Source organism: Poeciliopsis prolifica, unplaced genomic scaffold, assembly GCF_027474105.1.
Source record: "Poeciliopsis prolifica strain line A6 unplaced genomic scaffold, Auburn_PproV2 SCAFFOLD184, whole genome shotgun sequence".
Classification (NCBI taxonomy): Eukaryota; Metazoa; Chordata; class Actinopteri; order Cyprinodontiformes; family Poeciliidae; genus Poeciliopsis; species Poeciliopsis prolifica.
This window is the reverse complement of record NW_026562559.1, coordinates 238000-256277: the sequence shown is the minus strand read 5'-3', so window position 1 is coordinate 256277 and position 18278 is coordinate 238000. Positions and strand designations below refer to the sequence as shown.

Genomic DNA, 18278 nt, shown 5'->3' with positions numbered 1-18278 from the left:
GCACCAGACCTTAGCGAAGACTTTAATCATCAGTTTTTGGTAGAAAGAGAGAAAAACGATAAATCATACAAATGGAAATTATTGAGCTTATTTAAATTTCTCGCCATTAACTGAGACGGGCCCAATCTAGAGATTAAATTATTTCTAAATCAACTGAAAACATTTTAAAACCTCCACAATAAGGCTTTAAACTTGTTGTCTCTAAAGTTAACCTGTATGGTGTCTGAGTGCTAGGGAAAACCTTTGAGCCTCGGCCCAGTCCCAGGACCCCAGAACCTCCCAAAACACCGGGACCCGGGCGGCCAACAAAACGGGCCCGTCAGCTTGATTTATCGACCATTCACCAACATCGACACATCGTCACAGAGTCTCCTGGCCGCGCAAACTTGGAAAACCTCTTCGGAACAAAGCGGCTCGCATCGCAAAGATGCGCTCCGGCAGATGTGCGTGCGCAACGGTTAGGTGTGAAAGCACAAATTGGGGGGTCGCAGGAATGTGCATCTTTTGATATGACAAGAATAGGCACGGAAAAAAAAAATGGAGGAGAATGAAATAAAAAGAGCCGAGGAGCTGAATAACTCCGATCAGCAAAAGGAAGATGCTGGAGGAAAGAGCGGGCAGGCGGGGGTTTGAAGTAAACATCGATGCCAGATGAATGCAATTTTTCCTTTTCTTCTTCTCCCCATCTTTGCCCCTTCCTTCTCCTCCTCCGAGCGAGAGAACAAGAGGCACTGCATCATCCCGACAGGCGGAGAAAGAGAAGAGAAGGAGAGAGAAAGAGGGATTGTGACGGAGGGATAAAGGGCTATCCGTCTCTGTCTGTCACCTCATTCATCGTCCCCTGCTCCGTCCTGCCGGCCCATCCGTCATCCGCTGTCACAAAAAAACCCCCCAAAAAAACAGACACTCTTCTTTGACTTTCACACACTCGGCAACAACAAACACACACATCAAAGCCGGACACACACACACACACACACACACACTCTGACAGCTCTCGGTTTTTAAAAACGGAGTAAACATTTCGGAAGCTGCGAGTTGGGACTCTCCGCCCCGGTTCACACATTCAGCGGCGACGGCGCAAAAAGCTCTTCATGCACGTATGCACTTCCTTCACAAAATTGAAATTTAACATGAAAATGAGACGCAAACAAAAACCTCCGCCCGGCAGCGGAGGGCTGTCCAGTTCTGGCCTGGCGCTGGCTGGTTTCGGACGAGTTCTTTCCCAGGAACCAAACAAAACCGACGGGACACAAGCAGAGCCGCTTCCTGCATTGGGAAGTTTCTGCAAATCTGGCCTCAAGGCCGTCAAGACCCCAAAGAAATACTGGTAACACAGGAAGTCATCCGATTCACTGGAGTTAAAGTTCATGGCGTTATAAAATGTCTTCACCACATTACAGAGGACAGATTTTCATCTTTTTGTCTTTGTCTAAAACCAGGAAGACGGCAAACATCTCTCCAGCTCTGCAGTCCTTAGACTGGCTCGAATTTAAAGTTTGTTGCTTCTTTTACAGCTGATGATTGTGTGATGTTTATGACGTAAATGACTTTTAACTGCCGTGTTACTGAAATGTTCAAAACGAACTCGACTTCCTTAAATGTTTTATATCACAAAACGAACCCTAATTTTATCAAAAAATTAAATTGGTTCTCAAACAATTATGTAATCTATTTTTTATTTTGTTTTTATACTGTTTCTGTCTTTTGGTAAATCATTTTTTGTGTAAATGTTTTCTTTTGCTTTTTTTAATTGAACTGTGCGTCCTGTGTTGTGTGGTTTTGTGCTTTTGTCTTAGGACTGAGGGGGAAATTTAGCTTCTGTGCTATTTACACTGACAGGAACAGTAGTAATGTTGATCGATGTGCGCTAACCTAATCAAATAAATTAAATTTGACTAAACAAAACCAAAACCATCCTAAACCATCATGAAGATTAAACACTCTTACTTGTTACATCATGAATCAACTGTACTTTTTGTGCATAAAATAATTCATAGACAATGAAATTTTAATCTTCTGCCTTCCATTATAAATAAAAGCAAAATAAACATTTACTCCTAAAATGCAACTGCTTTTTACCGCTTGGTGATTTTCACCAAAGGATTCATCTGCAGTAATAAACAGAATAATGAGGTACTGTACCTCTAAAAATTGTGTGCAATTTTCTTTTACCTTTTTAGCCGTTTCTTATTTAACAGCCATTTTTACAGTAAAACAAATGATATCAGAAAAAAGGCAGAAAGGAACAACACAGAATAATATAATCAGGAAATATTAAGACAGATTTATGCATTAAGGGATGAATGAAGCATGAAGACATGATGAAGGAAGAAGATGAAGACGGGGAGAGAGGGAGGGAACAATGAGGAGGAGGAGGCAGAAGAAAGACAGTGAGGAGAAGAAGAAGAAGAAACGAAGGAGTGAGGACCACGAAGGAGACAAAGACCTACTTGTCTCAAGTCACTGAAGGCCAGAAGCAACGTGTCACCCTGGAAGCCTGCGACCGGGCCGGCTCTGGCAAAACCTGTGGGAAAATACAAACCCACCCCCCCACCAGTCCACCCCCGGAGAGAGGGAAGAGAGGAGGAGGACGAGGAGGAGGAAGAGGAAGAAAAAAAAAAAAAAACAGGGTGAAAAACGGGAATAATAAAAGACCTGGTCGGATTCGCTATGCATCGGGACAGATTGGCAGACGAATGACAGCGTGGGGGGGACAAAGGGGGAAACGGGTGGGGGTGGGGGGTTAGAGTCATGTCGCTGGCTGAAAGACAGAACGAGTGTGTGAGAAAGTGTGTGGATGTAAACAAAACTGGGGTAATAACACTGGCAGATTTCACCTGAGTGCGTTTGCTCTGTTTACGCAGCGCTTTGTTAGCATGTCTGCGATCAGATGGGGAAAGCTTGGGTCTGTAATGGCCGCCGGGCCTAAGAGTAGGGCTGGACAATACGGCTAAACAATGGATCAGGTATTTACATGACACAGAAACTAATTCATGTGTTTATTTTGATGTTTATCACTTTAAAATGAATGTTTTCTTTTTTAAGAGATTAATGTCACAGCCATGTTATGACCAATATGGCTGAAAAATGTATCACGACATAAGCATTTCATATCAGTTTATATCGATAATTATTGATTAGTTTAGTTTTATTTGTCTGAAATACGTCCAAACTGGTGGTGTGACCTTTCCTGTTTGATCCAGTTATCACACTGCTTATGAGGGAAACTTTAAACTGCTAATGCTGCTAATTAACAGGTCATTGCTAGGTAACCAAAGAGTGGGAGAGTTAGTTGATTCCAGCAACTTTATTCTGCCTACAACTCCCAGAATGCTGTGCGGTTCCAGGTCCGAGTTCAGTGAATATTCCACATATTGAATTTGTATGTACTGATTTTAATTACATTTCTATTGTCATATACGTTATTGGTTTATTGTCCAGCCCTAATAATGCAAGAATACTTTCTCAAAGATCAAAAGAACATTTAACACCGAAAGACAATTTGAATGTCTAAAAACAAACAAAACAGAAACAGCAAATAAAATGGATGCAGAAGTTTCTGTAAATAAAATTGTCCTTCAGAAAAGTGGCAAATGGAGACCAATGCCATCATAAAAATGGAAATTATTGAGCTTGATTTTTGCAATTCACTGAATTATTAGCTTGAGCTTAATATCTTCATCATAATTCATTTTCGTTGAAAGACTATTTTTTTCTTAATTATCCATTGTATGTATGGTTTCTGTTTTTGTTTTATTTATTGTTTTTGGTAGGGTAAAATATTAAAGAAGTTTATAGGTGCTGTTAAACAGAACAGCTTATACACATTTTTCCTGTATTTGCTTCCCTTTTTCTCATATTTTCTCTCAAATGTAGAGAATTTATTTTATTTTTTGCTGTTCTTCCAGCCGTGCCTCCATTTCTTCCCGCCCGTCACAATCCGGAGATTCTCTCATTAATTTAAGCTTTAATCCCTTTTTTGAACTTCTCATTTCCTTCCCTGTGTGAGCGTAAACTTAGTTTCCATTCTCAGTCGTCTTTTTAGCTTTTTTCCAAACTCTCCTTCTTTATGTTTCATTAAAGTCACACCTCCCTCATTTAATCCCATTTTCCTTTTGTCCAAAACTCTTTCATCCAAATCTACACCAGACATTCTTTTAAACCCTTAAAGCTTTTAGGTCTTTAATTTTCCTCTTTTTCTTTTTTAAATAACGGAGGTAATATCTTAACATTTCGCTCCATCTTTTCACTTCCTCGCTCTTTCTGTTTTGGATTTTTGCTTCTCGTTTTGCCCTCTACTGTACCGTCAGCCCAACTTCCTCCAGTTTGCTTCAGAAAACCAAATCTGCAGCTCTGCACGCATGTCACTTCACATCAGGTCACAAACACGCAGTGTGACCCGCTCTGTGACTCTAAGAACCTTGATCATGTACAAACCGAGCCAACGACGCCTCGCGCTCTTTCAGCTCGCCAAATCCTTTATCTGCAAAAAACTCGTTTGCGTCCTAAAAGTCTCACAAATCAGAGGGACGGAAGGAGGAGGAAGATGATGTACGCTTCTAAACCTTTATTTGGTTGTTCCACAGCGCCCCCTGGGCTCTCAGACGCAAACAGACGATATTTAATAAAATTACTTTTAACTTTAGGAACTTTAGTTGGTGTGGTTTGTGAATAAAGAAGAGGGAAAAAAAAGAAAATGGCGGCAAAGGGAAGATGAAATATATGCACAATACATGTGGAAAGACCAACATTTGAACAAATTAAGATTCAGTTTCATGTTTGTTTTGTCTATTTTTCAAATTACAAAAATGAATTTTGTTAAACTATGACTAAAAAACAAAAAAAAATATTTAAAAAATATTTTGAAATTTTTTTTTTGTTGAAATAAAATCTTAATAAATTTAGTAAACGGAAAAATGTTTTGTTTATTTATATATTTATTAAAAATAATTTAATAAATATATTGCTGAAATAAATTTTGAAATAATTAAAATCTTTTCAATGTACATGTATAATATACATACAATGAAAATTATAGAAATTTAAAATTGATTTATTTTCTTAAAATGCATTAAAAGTATATAACTGTACATTATCTAATGAGACATTTAATACTATGTTTATATTATATTTATTTAATTTTAACCCTACATATAGCTCAGGTTTCATCACTATTTTTTCACCCCCAAGTTGGTTTCTTGTGACCCCCAGTGGGTCCCGACCCCTACTTTGAGAACCCCTGGTTTAAGAAAACCAAGGCAACAGCTTTAATTGGATGTGAGTTGATTCTGCTTTTGTTTCAAACTTAAATTCATGCCTGATGCTTCACTAATTGTGTATTTACTTTGTCCAAGTGGTGCACTTGGTCTTAAATGGTAGAATCATTTCCAAAGATTTATTTTTATATACTCAAATGACTCAAGAATGATAATAAAACTAAATCTCCTGGGTTACAGCAACAACATTAATTAAATATCCAGAAATTTTAGGAATAAAACTGTTTGTGCAACAACAAAGCTGTTAAAAAAAGGTCAACTCACTCTCGCACTCCTTGAGGTCGACGTTGAGCTGGTGCAGAGCACCGATTGAGATCTGCCGGACCTCTGGGTCGAGCAGCAGCTGCATCAGGGAGGTGGAGATGTGCTTGCAGGCCGACATGCAGGCCGTCTGGGCGACTTTCCCCTGAAACACGGAGAGGCAAAGGAAGGAGGAACGTTACTGGCTTTTCAAGCTGATCTTTGGTTTGTCTCTTGGCTGCAAACACAAACCAGCAGTTAGAAAGTTGGTTGTTTTCTAACTGAAATGTACAAATATCACCTAGAACTGAATGTTAATGCACCTAAATAATTAAAAGTGATGCTTCTTAAAACAAATAAAATGGCTTTTCTAAATGTAAAAAGACCATCAGGCTGCACCAGTGTCCCCTAATGAACCAGGGGCTCAGGTGCAGTCAGGATGATAAAGTAGCATAACAAGAACTACAGCAGGAGATGAGGAAGTACGTGACAACGCATTAATTCAAAAAAACCAAAACATGTGTTGGTGTCTGAGCGGACAGACGCTTGTGTAATCTCAGTGATTAGCTGTGGCCTCCGTCCCGACCTCCGGGTCTGCATTCCAGCCCCGTGAAGCAAGCGGATCAAAGATGGACGGAACGGACGGAGGTTGGGCCGACAACCGCCAGAGAAAGTCAAGAGTCAAGCGGAGGAAATCTGCGATGAAACGTGTTTTGTTTTCTCTTAATCATTAAAAGACGATTTTCATTAGACTTCATTTCCTCTTCCTTTAATCCATTAACACAGATCTGATGAGATGTTGCGTCGTGAGCAAAGAATTAACCTTCTTGCCATCGCGAATCGCAGAGACGCAGGAGGGGAAGTGCATGTTTGTACAGAACAGGCTCATTACACAAATGAGTCCTGACGAGACTTTGATGTGTCTGGATTACACAAACAGACACAAAGCAACATGCTTCCAGGTGATTAATAAGAAACAAACGTCAGGGCTCTCATTCATGGCCTGTATTTAATTACCTTCATTAATCATGCTGGACACAGCCAATCAGACGAACACATCAGCTGTTTTAACCGTGCATCAACCTGAAGAGACACTTTCTGTCATTTCTTTCAGCTGAAACTGGATCATGATGGATTATCAGCAGAAAAACGTTTTAGCATTCATTTGCTCTTACGAATAATCTTTATATGTCACATATAAAGATTAAAGTCTCTCATTTCTTGGAAATGAGAGACTCCAGTTCTTCTTGATTTTGTGAATGTGGGTTTGTTTCTGGACAAAAAAGTCTGATCCTTTAATAAATGGAAAGTAAGAAAATTGCTTTTGAGCAAGAATAAAATCTGTTTTTAATGAGGGGATAACATCGTAACGAAAAGGCCAATTTTACAAAATAATGCCTCTTTTAATAATCAGTTGAACATTTCTTTGGATCTGCATGTACCATTTTTAATAACTACCGTATTCCAGCTTGTAGATTCTTGAACTCCTTTTTGTCTTGTAAAACTCAGACTGTGTTGTTCATGAACTGAGACACTGGGAAAGTGTCTGGACCCGGTTGAGTCCAGACGCAGCTTCCACCTCAGACCCAACACACGGCGAACACGTGCGCCGCACACATATTTGGGAAACACAGACGTACGACCGGCCGGATATCCTCCAATCCGACGGCGGCCTCTGAACTCCCAACACACACTCCACACACACTCCGCTCGTCCCAGAGGTCAGTTATCACAGGGGAGATGGAGCGTGAAATGAGCTAATTCTGTTTACACGGCCTGGACCTGGACGGGCCGAGGCGCAGAAACACAAAAACACGTCTGTCTGACACAAACAGTGTCGCCTCAGAACCGATGACTGGCAACCGTTAGAGAGGAGAGGAACAGAGGAGAGCGAAAAATAAGGTTAGAAAAGGAAGAACGTAAAGGAGAAATAAGAAAGGAGGGAAGAGAAAAGCCATCTGAGGCCAGAGTGATTTCACACCAGGTAGTCCAGTAGAACCCGGTTCGATTTGGGACCAAAACTGCAACATTTGTTATATTTTCAGTTGGTGCTGTTCCCCCCCGATTGCACAGCACCAATTACCACTGAAGGAAACAGCACAAAAAACTTTCAAAGAAGAGACGCAGCACAAATTGTAAATGGAAAATGGAGAAGTGTAAGATGTTAACGGTTTGTTTTTGGTAAAAGATAAGACATTTTTACTGCTAAAGCTAGATTAGTGAGTTTTGTTTTGGTGGCATTTACCCAGAATTCCTCCCGTTCACATTTGCTTTGGAGTTCACTTTAACCAAACCGTTTAATCTAACAAGGCCGAATAATATATAAAAACTGGCTATTGTTACTCTTCCTGAACAGAGTGAAGAAAAGCAACATTTTACTGGTTTATTGCTGGTCCATGTCAGATTCTCATGGTCTGACCACTTTTATTAGTGAAAATAACAGTAGCTGCTAAATGTGGCACATTCAGTTTCACTACTGCTCATTGTCGACTTAGACTTTAAAATCAAAGACTTAGCATATAAATAGTCCTACAGCAGAAAAACGCTGAATATAGAACAATTACTCCATTAAGAGTGAACAATCAAACTGACTTTATAAAGCAACTCCAGTCTTTCAAGATGTAGATTGCAGCTCAAGTTGGAGTCAGAAAAACAATGGCCTTCATACTTGACCTTTGATTGTGCCCAAAGGCCTTGACTTGGACTCGTGGTCTGAGACTCGAGTCTTTGTGGCATTTTTATCTCATGCAGTGAAGAGTGAAAACTCGTTCTGCACGTTTTTACTGTGACAAGATGCCATTTAGTATTAACCAGTGACATGATGTTAATGACTGACACATTTCAATTATCATAAATCATAATTCAATTGATCTGAAATGCTGCCAGATATTGTGTTTTAATTAACATGTTTTATAAACACATAGGTGAATTACAGGAAGACTCAGAGCTTATAAGTCCTTCCATAGTGTGCCGGTTTCCTAAGTCTTAAAGCTTCAGGTCGCAGACAGTATTTCCTCCAACTATCTCCTCAAAACATCATATAAATTTTCACTTTATGAATCCAAGTTTGTTTTGGATGATTTGCTGCCACTGCTTTAACTTTGGGTGGCTGTTGCCTTATGCCCTGATATGTGAGTTTATCATGCTTAATATAAAACTTACACTCTTCTGTAAAGTGAGTGTAAGTTTCAGGCTTGGATATTTTGACCTTTTTTGTGAATCTGTTTCACTTTATTCTATATGTAGAATATCAAAATAAATATAAATATTATGAAGTTAAAACAGAAAGTTGTAAAAATGATAAATTTGCTTAAAAACTGGATGCCTGATGAAACATGTAACATATATGCACAAACGTGCTTGATTTGAATTCAGCCTGATGTTGCTTTTGTTTAGTTACATGCTTTCAAATATTAGATTTTTTTTAAAAAGATGTTTTTATCCTTTTGGTTATTTTGGGTGTTGCTGCTAAATGTGGAAATTCAGAAGTACTTCTACTGGGCAGCTGTTTCAGTTCCCAAGATATTTCAGTAAAAATTAGTTGTACTTTTTTTAGTTTTCTAGAAATTTCCCCCCATTAAGACGGAGATAAGCAGGAAACACTCAAAGCCCACTTTAGCTATGTATGCAGTTTAACTTTGATGGGAGTATTTTCTTTCCTTAACGTCTAAATCTACCCCGACTTTCAGAAACGCCTTTGAAAACATAAACCAAACTAAAGGCAGAAAGCAAATTAACGCTGAAAATACTGAGAAATCAGGCTTTACTAGGGAAACAAACAATGAATAAACTTACAAATAATACAAAAACATCTCTGTTAATGCAGTATTATTGCACATTTTAGACTTTTCATCTATTATTTTATATCCTGCAACCTAAAAGGGTTCCTATTTTTAAGTTTGTAAGTTTAATTTCTTTTGTTCATTCTGTCTGTGTTTAATGCAGTCGACACAAAATTTGTTAAAATATGCTTTCTTAAAATTCAGAATATGAAAAATGTTTCATGTTATGGAAAGGCAGTCCTCTCAATACAGGAAAAATGGACGCCTAACCGTTTGTAGTCATTAATCGATAATTTTATGCAACAAATGTAAAAAGATTTACAAGAACAAATAGAAATTAGGCCAGTAAAAATATGTAGTCTGATGAAACAATCTGCTTTAATCTGAAGACTAAAAGCAATGATATTTTGGTGTAATCGGTGTAACTTTCCTCTCCTTTAATCTTTTCTGTAAGTTTGATTTGCACCAGATTAAATCAATAACCTTGAAGTAAAAAGATCCCAATGATAAATCAGAAAGAACAACCTGAACCTCGTGTGTAATTTAGTATAATATAATCCAATGTCACTCAGCTTTACGTGAATTTCCCATCTGAGAGAAGCAGACTTGCATTCCAGCCTTTTAATAACAGAAACAGGTCGGGGTAGAGGACCAGCTTCCCTGATCCAAGATGGGATTCGACATGGTGCGTAATTCAAGGCCAGGCAGGACAGCCAGACGTCGAGAGACAGCTTGATGCTGGAGTTTTAGACCCCATCTCAGGGCTCCTAAAAATCTGGATGAAAACTCACAGCTACTGGAGCTTAAGGTGTTTTATGACTCTAATACCAACTGACCGATGAGAATGACAGTAAAAGGATTAAATGCTGCAAAGCCATAGATGATTTTTACATTAATGTCACCCAATACCCAGTAAAATATTTGCTCTAGACAGAATGTGAGCAAGCATTTTCACTTCACCATCAGGGGTGGGAATGTTTTCACATGAATACTTTCATTTCGGTTTCTCTGACTTGATTTAATCCAAAAACTAGAATAAAAATATTACCAAAAAGCGTATTTTTCAGTAACTCAATTGAGAAAGTTGAAATTATTACAAAAGGTCAATAATTCCACAAAGTTTGCTAAATTTTAAGAGTTTACTTTGATGTTTACGCCTTAAAGCCAAATACAACAAAAAAGTTAAAAAAAAAGTGTTAAAAATGAATGTTTTTTTAACAGATTAAAGTAAATGCCATGTTATGATCAGGATAACTGATCACACATCATATAGTACTTCGATAGATAATTGTTGACTAGTTTTTTTGTTTTGAATATCTAAAATATTGACCACTCATGGCGTGAACTTTCCTGTTTTATATCCTTTATATTCCTGTTTTTATTGTTAAGCAGTTGGTGAATGTCAGAAATAAACCCTCAGATATCATCACTCTCCATGTTAGAAGTCTGGTGAATTATTGAATTCAATTAACTTTTCAATTACTTCTAATATGCTGATGTGGAATTGAAGCAAATGTGTTAAGCATAAATCCAGTTAATTAAACTGACTTGAACACACAACATGAGCAGGTGAGCAGTTATTTCTTTCTTACTGCAGCAGAGAAACACATTTAACCACATCAAGTTCAAACATGCATTGCTGCGTTCCTCTCCCACATGCTTGCTGTTGGACCGGACCGCAGGGTTAAGCAGGTCAGTAAGGTAAACGCCACTGCATTTCTCACGCCAATACTCACCGGCAAGGTGGCGTGCTCTACAGGCATTCCCTACAGAAACATATACAGACATTACCTGCACTGAAAAACATCCAAATCCCATTGCTTCATTGGGAAAATGAAAAGTTAGAGCAGTAAAAGTATCGCACAAGGCCTGCGGAGGTTAAGCTAATTCACCTCAGCCACTCTGACGTGATAAAGCATCGCCACAAAAAATAAAAATGGCAATCAGGTCACAACAGAAAACAGGTCAAGTAGCTTTTGGATCTTGAAACTTGGAAGCTTGCGAGTCCAAAATTCCCTCCTAATTCTTACATGATCACTTTCACCCCCAGAGGCCTTTTCCCGTCATCCTCATTCCATCCCGATAATTTGAGCCTGGCTAAATTATGAGCGCTATCCAGTGGCGTCCAACTCCGAGTGAAGCCATTAGCTCCTGGATAACGTCTGCAGAGACAGGAGGCGGCGAAGACGCGTGTTTACAGCGTCCAAAGCTGAAGAAGACACCTGATCCTGCTGAGGTTCATCTCAGTACAGAGCCGCTTCCAGCAGGATGTCCACAGACATGCAAACACTAAATAGAAACTGGCCAAAGAACTTCTGTCCTCCAAACTGTCCTCCACATCTACTGTGTTTTACTAATTAGTCATTTTGGTGCAGATGGAATAGAAATATTTTAAAATAAATCACTAATTTGTGCGTTTTAACATACAGTCATGTCCATTAGCAAAGTGGGGATAAAATGACGGCAGGGAAAAACGGCCGGCACCAAGCAACTTTGTTTTGTAGGAAATGCAGAAGGGATTCAAATAATGTTAGAGTGGATTCACAGCAGCCATGTTCAATGCACTTTAATTGAACTCTTTGTTTGTATTGGAAGTTCGGTTGTTTAGCGAAGGTGTGAAGACTCAATCAATCTCTAAAGCGCACCAAGAAATGCAAACGGTGGCCCATCTGAAAACCTCAGTCTTGGTTTGGTTGAACTGAACTCTGGTGCGGTTCAACAAGAGAACAACAAGCGCTCCAAAAACAGGAAGTGGACTACAGTAAAAGGCATTCTGGGTAACTACAACCAAAGTGTTTATTGATTGTTTCGTAATTAGTTACTGCATTAAAGCTCTACATCCTCTGATCCAAACATGGAGAACCAGCATTCAGCTTCTATGCACCTCAAATCTGAAACAACCTTCTAGAAAACTGAAAAACAGCTGAAATACTGAGTTCTTTAAATCAAGGCTGAAAACCCAGCTGATAAAACCAGCTGGAACTCAGACAGATATTATATTAATCACTTTCAGATTTTACCTCAGCAAAATTGTAATTTTATCAAATGTCAACAAAATTATGAACCAAAAATCTGGAACAAAGTTTGAAAAAAGACAGCAATAGCTCACAAATTACTGACACTTTATTGCACCTAATAAAGTGTCAGGTGAGTGTGGATTAGCCTCAAAACAATTCAGTATATTAAAATAATTTATTTCTGTAGCTCTGCTTCATTCCCTCATAACTCGCCTGTTTCACACCACCAGCCTTTATCTGAGCGGGGTCATACCACCCAGCGTTTAGATCCATAGCGTCTGATCTACTTAAGAGGCCTCACGCCGCGTTTGAGTCCGCGTTGAAGCATGTGTGATGGGGTCGTGTCCGGGTCTGTGGGAGGGTGTGAAGGAAAAGCTGATTAGATGTGCTGCGAAACACTTAGCAGTGTGTGTGGCCTGTGTGTGGCCTTGTGACCCGGCTGGTCCAAATCTGGGCGCCTAATCACCTTAAAGCTGATTTCGCTGTGTGTTTGCATCATATGAATCTGTTCGTGACCTTTGATCAAAACAGACTGAAAGAAATGGTCTGTAGGTGTCTGACTCTCTAACTTTTATATGATCACCTGCAGGAATGCAGATAAAAACAAGCTTGTAGGTTTTTGAAACCATATGATTTGGAATGCATTAATATGAAAGTTTGGGTTGATATTGATTTCTGATATTAATACTGGTCTTTGACTGGCAACTTGTCCAATCAATGCAGGTTTCAGGAGGTCAAACTGGTAAAGACTTTATTTGAACATGAAGGAATGTTCATGAATGTCTACGACCGCCTGTTAGTTTATAAATCGTGGAGTACTTAGCGATCCCAGAATCAAACATGGAGAACCAATATTTAACTTTTTTTGCTGTTACCCTAATATTTTTGTCTTTCTTTTGGTTTTGTTGTTTTGTTTGTATTTTCTTCTAATTTATGTAAAGCACTTTGAACTCTCTATGCTGCTGAAAATATGCTATATAAATAAAATGACCCATCTACCTATTAATGGACTTTTAACGCAAGTTTTAATGCAACTTTGCAATAAAAGTGTCATTATTTACCAAATGAAACTTCATAAATATATGTATATATATATATATATATAATATTGGAAAGAAAACATTATTCAAAGATCAATAAACCTTAAATTCTAATGAATATTTAACAAAAAGATTCCAAGACATTGTAATTATCCAAAAGAAATAAACAAAACAGACACAATGAATTATGTAAGCAAAAATGTTCTTCAAAAAAAGGGTTAGTTGAAACCAAAGCACTGGACCAAAGACTTTTGTCATCCAATTTTTCTCAGAAAGAGAGGAAAAGAGAAAAACAATAATGTAATAATAATATTCCCCATCACAAACATACCCACCCACTCAGCTCCTTCAGACTAGCCAGCAGCAATTAGCAAACACCTGGTGAAACTGAGCTCATTGTAGCAGCTACATCTCAGCTCAATGCTGGTAAAAACATTTTGAAATGGTGAATGGAGAAACTGTGATGAAGTACTGAAGGCAGCAGGTTGGATAGGGCAGACATTTCTTAAAGAGACAGAGGCCCAATTTCAAGGTGTTAAATTTCTATTTAGTCGTGTCATCAATGTAGCTTTTTTATTACATCTGAAAGTAACTTCATTGTGCTACAAAGTAGCACGACTTGACTCTAAAATACATTAAAAAAATAAAACATCAACCAATACTGATGCTAATACAGATTTAATTAACTTCCTACATTTAATTAAAAATGTAAATAACTAAAAACGAATCAACTGTGTTCCCAGTTGGAGTCACAAGCAGCTCATAAAGATCTTTAAAATAACACATTTACAGGAATGTTTTTATTTTTATTTAAATGTATTGCTACATTTGGATACCTGAATAAGCTTTAAGCATACTGAATTAATAGGATTTATCAATTTTCTGGCTGCCCTGTGAAACACGCTCAACAAGCTGTAAATGTTGCACTGCGGCATCCTGACTGAGCGTAAGGCGATTCCCGCTGGGGCTTTAGTGTCAATGGCCTGCGGATAATCCTGGGCTGCTGACCCGACCCGCTCACCCTTTAACGATCCCACTAACGAACTAAAGCAGATTGTGCAGCCCTCTGACACGATGAGGCGCTTTCAAACCAAACAGCAGAAATCCTCAACGATTACAGAAATCTATATTTTTATCAGTATTATGGTACTGAAATTTAAATGGACTCTAAATGCCCGTAAAGCTCAAACCAGATGTATACCTCTAGCGGTACACTGCAAAAACACAAAGTCTTACCAAGTATTTTGGTCTAGTTTCAAGTTTCTCTTCACTTAAAATAAGATGAAACTGACTTATAAGTAACTTTACAGTAAGTTATAGGAGCTTGTTTTAAGTTAATTCCTTTCTATGGCAGAAAAATGACTATTTCACTTACATCATGGGAAAATGCCTTATTATGAGTGGAAATAATCTACCAATGGACCAATCACGTTTTCATCAATATTAATGAGTTATTGACTTAAATCAAGCTCCTATATTTTGCTGAAAAGTTACTTGTCAATTAGTTCTGTCTCATTTGAAATGCACTAAAATATTTGCACTAGAATCTGGGCCAAAATGACTTGGTAAGAGTTTGTGTTTTTGCAGAGATGCCAAACCTCAGTGGTCAGGACATTTTGGAAAGATTAAGAAAGAAAAAATACGAGTTACTGTAATCAATACTGTCATCACAGTTTTCATCACAATTAAATTAGGACTATTTTGGAATATTCTGTGACGACGCGGATCCGACGGCAGAAAAGCTGCCGCACTCCAAACATCACGCCGCAAACTTCAGCAATACATATTTGCCACCAAACCCTGACAATTCGCCGTGCAGCTAGCACTTCACAACAACTCATAGGCGGAAGTAAGAGCGCTGCCCACAACACGGCGCGTTACATAAGAAAACATTATTTATCGAAGCTTCAAAACAGATGAAATTTCCTTGAGAAATTTTAATAATCGAGATACTCGAATCATTCGAGGAATCGTTCCAGACCTAAATTCATTTTGCGCAGCAAGACATCGAAGGCTCCAAACTGTCATATTTGAAATAATTTTTTAAAATAAATGTTCAGCTCTGAGGAGGAGCTTTGTCTTTGTGGGCGGGGCTTTGGCCACCCAGGCGTTTTGCACAGCTGAATGATTGTCATGGAAATGAAAGGATTTCTCAAACACAAAAAAGAATCAAAGCAACAACCCAGTTGATGAGAGAATAACATTATCAAAGAAAAAAAAGTCAATTTTATGTAAAATTGATTCTTTAAATGTCCTACAAACAAAGTAATATGACACAAATATAAAATAAAACAAAGAAAATGTTTATATTCTTATATTTGTATCTTATTACGGCGCTTGTAGGACTAAAATCATATTGTAACAGCTTTGTCTATTCCCCCCATACTGTCTACTAATGTACTGTAAATCTACTGCAACAGTGTGTGCGTGCGTGTTTGCTAACCGGCAGGTTGGTGAAGACGCTGAACGTGCTCCTCAAAAACGTGATGAGGTCGACCAGGTAGTCGCTGGTCGTCAGACCGCCGCTGCTCTGCGCCGCAGACATCCAGTCGTAATCCGCCAGCTGCAGAAACTGGTCGATCTTGGCATTCAGGCTGGTGTAGATCTCCGCCTCGGCCGCATGGCGGGCGTCCTGTTCCAGCACAGCCGTGATCGTTTGAAGTAACAAATAAGCCACAGGAAAGACCATTTAGAACGCAGAGAGGAAAATAGTAAGAGGAAGATTATATCTAATACATATAAACATTTAGAGATACATTTCTCTGACTGCATCTTGTTGTTTATATTCAGAAATTTTGCGCATCCATGTTTATATGACTAAGTGTATATTTGTGTATCTACAGCTCTGGAATTATAAGAGCCCACTGCATTAAACCTCCTGGTTTTTCAACCAAATATTGATTTCTGAACTCTTCCTAAGTTAAAACATTAGTATTGTTGTTTCTAAATTAATTAATTAACATATAAATAGTAAATTAGAGAAACTGATCATTTAAAGTGGCATCTTCATTTTTTCCAGAGATGTATCAAAATAAGCATATTATGTTGGGTTTATGTATATGTATATTGTTAAATGAAGAATTATTTTTTAAATTAAACAACAAAGACATACAAAAAAAAAAATACAACAAAAACAAAAGTAAAAGCTTATCAGCCTACTGAAGGTGAACAAGCAGCTGGTTTGTGTGTAGAAATGAAGGCGGGAAGATAAACGGACCTTAAACGTTGCGGTCCCGTACAGTTTGGTGGCGTTGGCCGTTTCAGGCGGGACGTTTGTTATGTTGGTTATGAACTCCTCCAGGAAGTGGCAACTCTGCTCCAGGTGGGTGGTGTTGATGATCACCTGCACCAACTACAAAACAAACACCGACACCGGGCACTTTAAATGATCCATCTGTAATCGAATACATCCGAGTTTGAGGAAAATGATAGCAAAGCAACACAATCTTAAGGCGGAATCAGGAAAATTCTCTTAACTTACAGGAAGAAACTTTGAATTTTAAGCCACATTAACACTGAAACATGGAGTTTATTTAAATCAAGGCTAAAACCCAGATGTTTAAGAATTGCTTTTGAACCATAATAAATGGATCATTGACCAACATATTTGAGGGTATTTATGATTTTGATGTTGACGCTCATCAAAATGTAATGTCTGTTTCTGGTTTCTCAACTGTTGACTGTAAGGTGTTTTTAATAACTTTGTATTCTTAAGATGTAAAGCCCTTTGAACTGACTGATGATTGATTGATTGACTGATCTAAGGACCAAAGTTAAATGAAATAATTTTGGTCCTTTTTTTCATGAAATGTAAGTATTTATATTGGACTCCAGATACTTCAAATTTGGTATATAGATAGAACAAAAAGTCCTGTCTCAAACCGACAGGAAGTCGGCCATTTTGGGTAATTTTTCAGGGATTTTAAAAAGTTTAATTTTTATGAACTCCTCCTCTCCAGTTATCTTCTTCAGTTTTGGTCAATAATAATAATAATTATGATGATTACTATGATCCTCTTTACCTCTGCCAGGCCCACGTTCTTCTTCTTAATGGCGTACTGAAGGCAGTTACTGAGGGTTCGGGTCAACAGCAGATTCGTCGACTTGCGGATCATGTCGTCGATCTCTGTGGAACTGAAGACAAAGAAACACGTGAGCTCACAGAGTCTTCACTTTTTCCAAATCTATCACAAACTTCAGATTTTAATGCCATACACCAAAAATAGTGCAATATTGTGAAGTGAAAGGAAAATGATTCATAGTTTCTTTTAAAAAGTAAAAATCTAGAAAGTGTGGTTGCAAGGTAAGTCCATCGAATGTGACTCAATATTTGGGACATTTTTGAAACCGCCTGTTTACCAATCACCCAAAAGACATCAATTTGTTGCCAAATAAATTGCCAAATGTTTTCAGAAACAGCAGAAACCCAAATGGAAAAATTAAAATTAACAAAAGATAAATTCTGCATTATATGTCTCCTTTAAGCATTTAGAGACTAACAGTTTTTGCACTCTTTGCAAAACCTTTTTTGCTATATTTTAAAAGTTTGCTCCACATGTGGACGGAAACATAACTACAGAAGCAGATTGCTCTGTTTAGGGGACTTTATTTCAGGGTGTGAGAGTAAAGGGGGCTGAATAGGAATGTATACTTGTCACACAAATCTTCCGATTACAGTTATATACCGTTTTGCGTTGGTGTATGAGGTAAAACTTGATAAATCAAATTAAAACCTGTGGTGGTTCCAGGAAAAAAAAGTGAAAAACTTTTACATGAGCAAAGAGAAGAGCAACACACTTAACTCTGTCTTAATGCCAGCAAAAACAGTTAAAAGTGAATTTCTCCATTGGGGAAAAAAAAAAAAAAGTCTAAATGTCAACCAACCTTAACATCTTTATCATGTTTTAATCTGTCAGATTC

At 38.1% G+C, this 18278-nt stretch overlaps 1 protein-coding gene across 1 annotated transcript in view; it reads right to left on the bottom strand.

Moving 5' to 3' along the window:
* Window positions 1–2262: 2262 nt before the first annotated feature.
* The window catches only part of LOC129356672 (exocyst complex component 6B-like), a 55293-nt gene continuing 39277 nt past the window's right edge, over window positions 2263–18278 (bottom strand). Inside the window, exons 16-20 of the mRNA XM_055026242.1 lie at window positions 17381–17492; window positions 16576–16710; window positions 15802–15990; window positions 5544–5685; window positions 2263–2527 (exon numbers count right to left, since the gene is read on the bottom strand). Of these exons, the coding sequence (XP_054882217.1) occupies window positions 2289–2527; window positions 5544–5685; window positions 15802–15990; window positions 16576–16710; window positions 17381–17492 (817 nt within the window). The 3' untranslated portion in view covers window positions 2263–2288. The remainder of the gene's footprint in view (window positions 2528–5543; window positions 5686–15801; window positions 15991–16575; window positions 16711–17380; window positions 17493–18278) is intronic.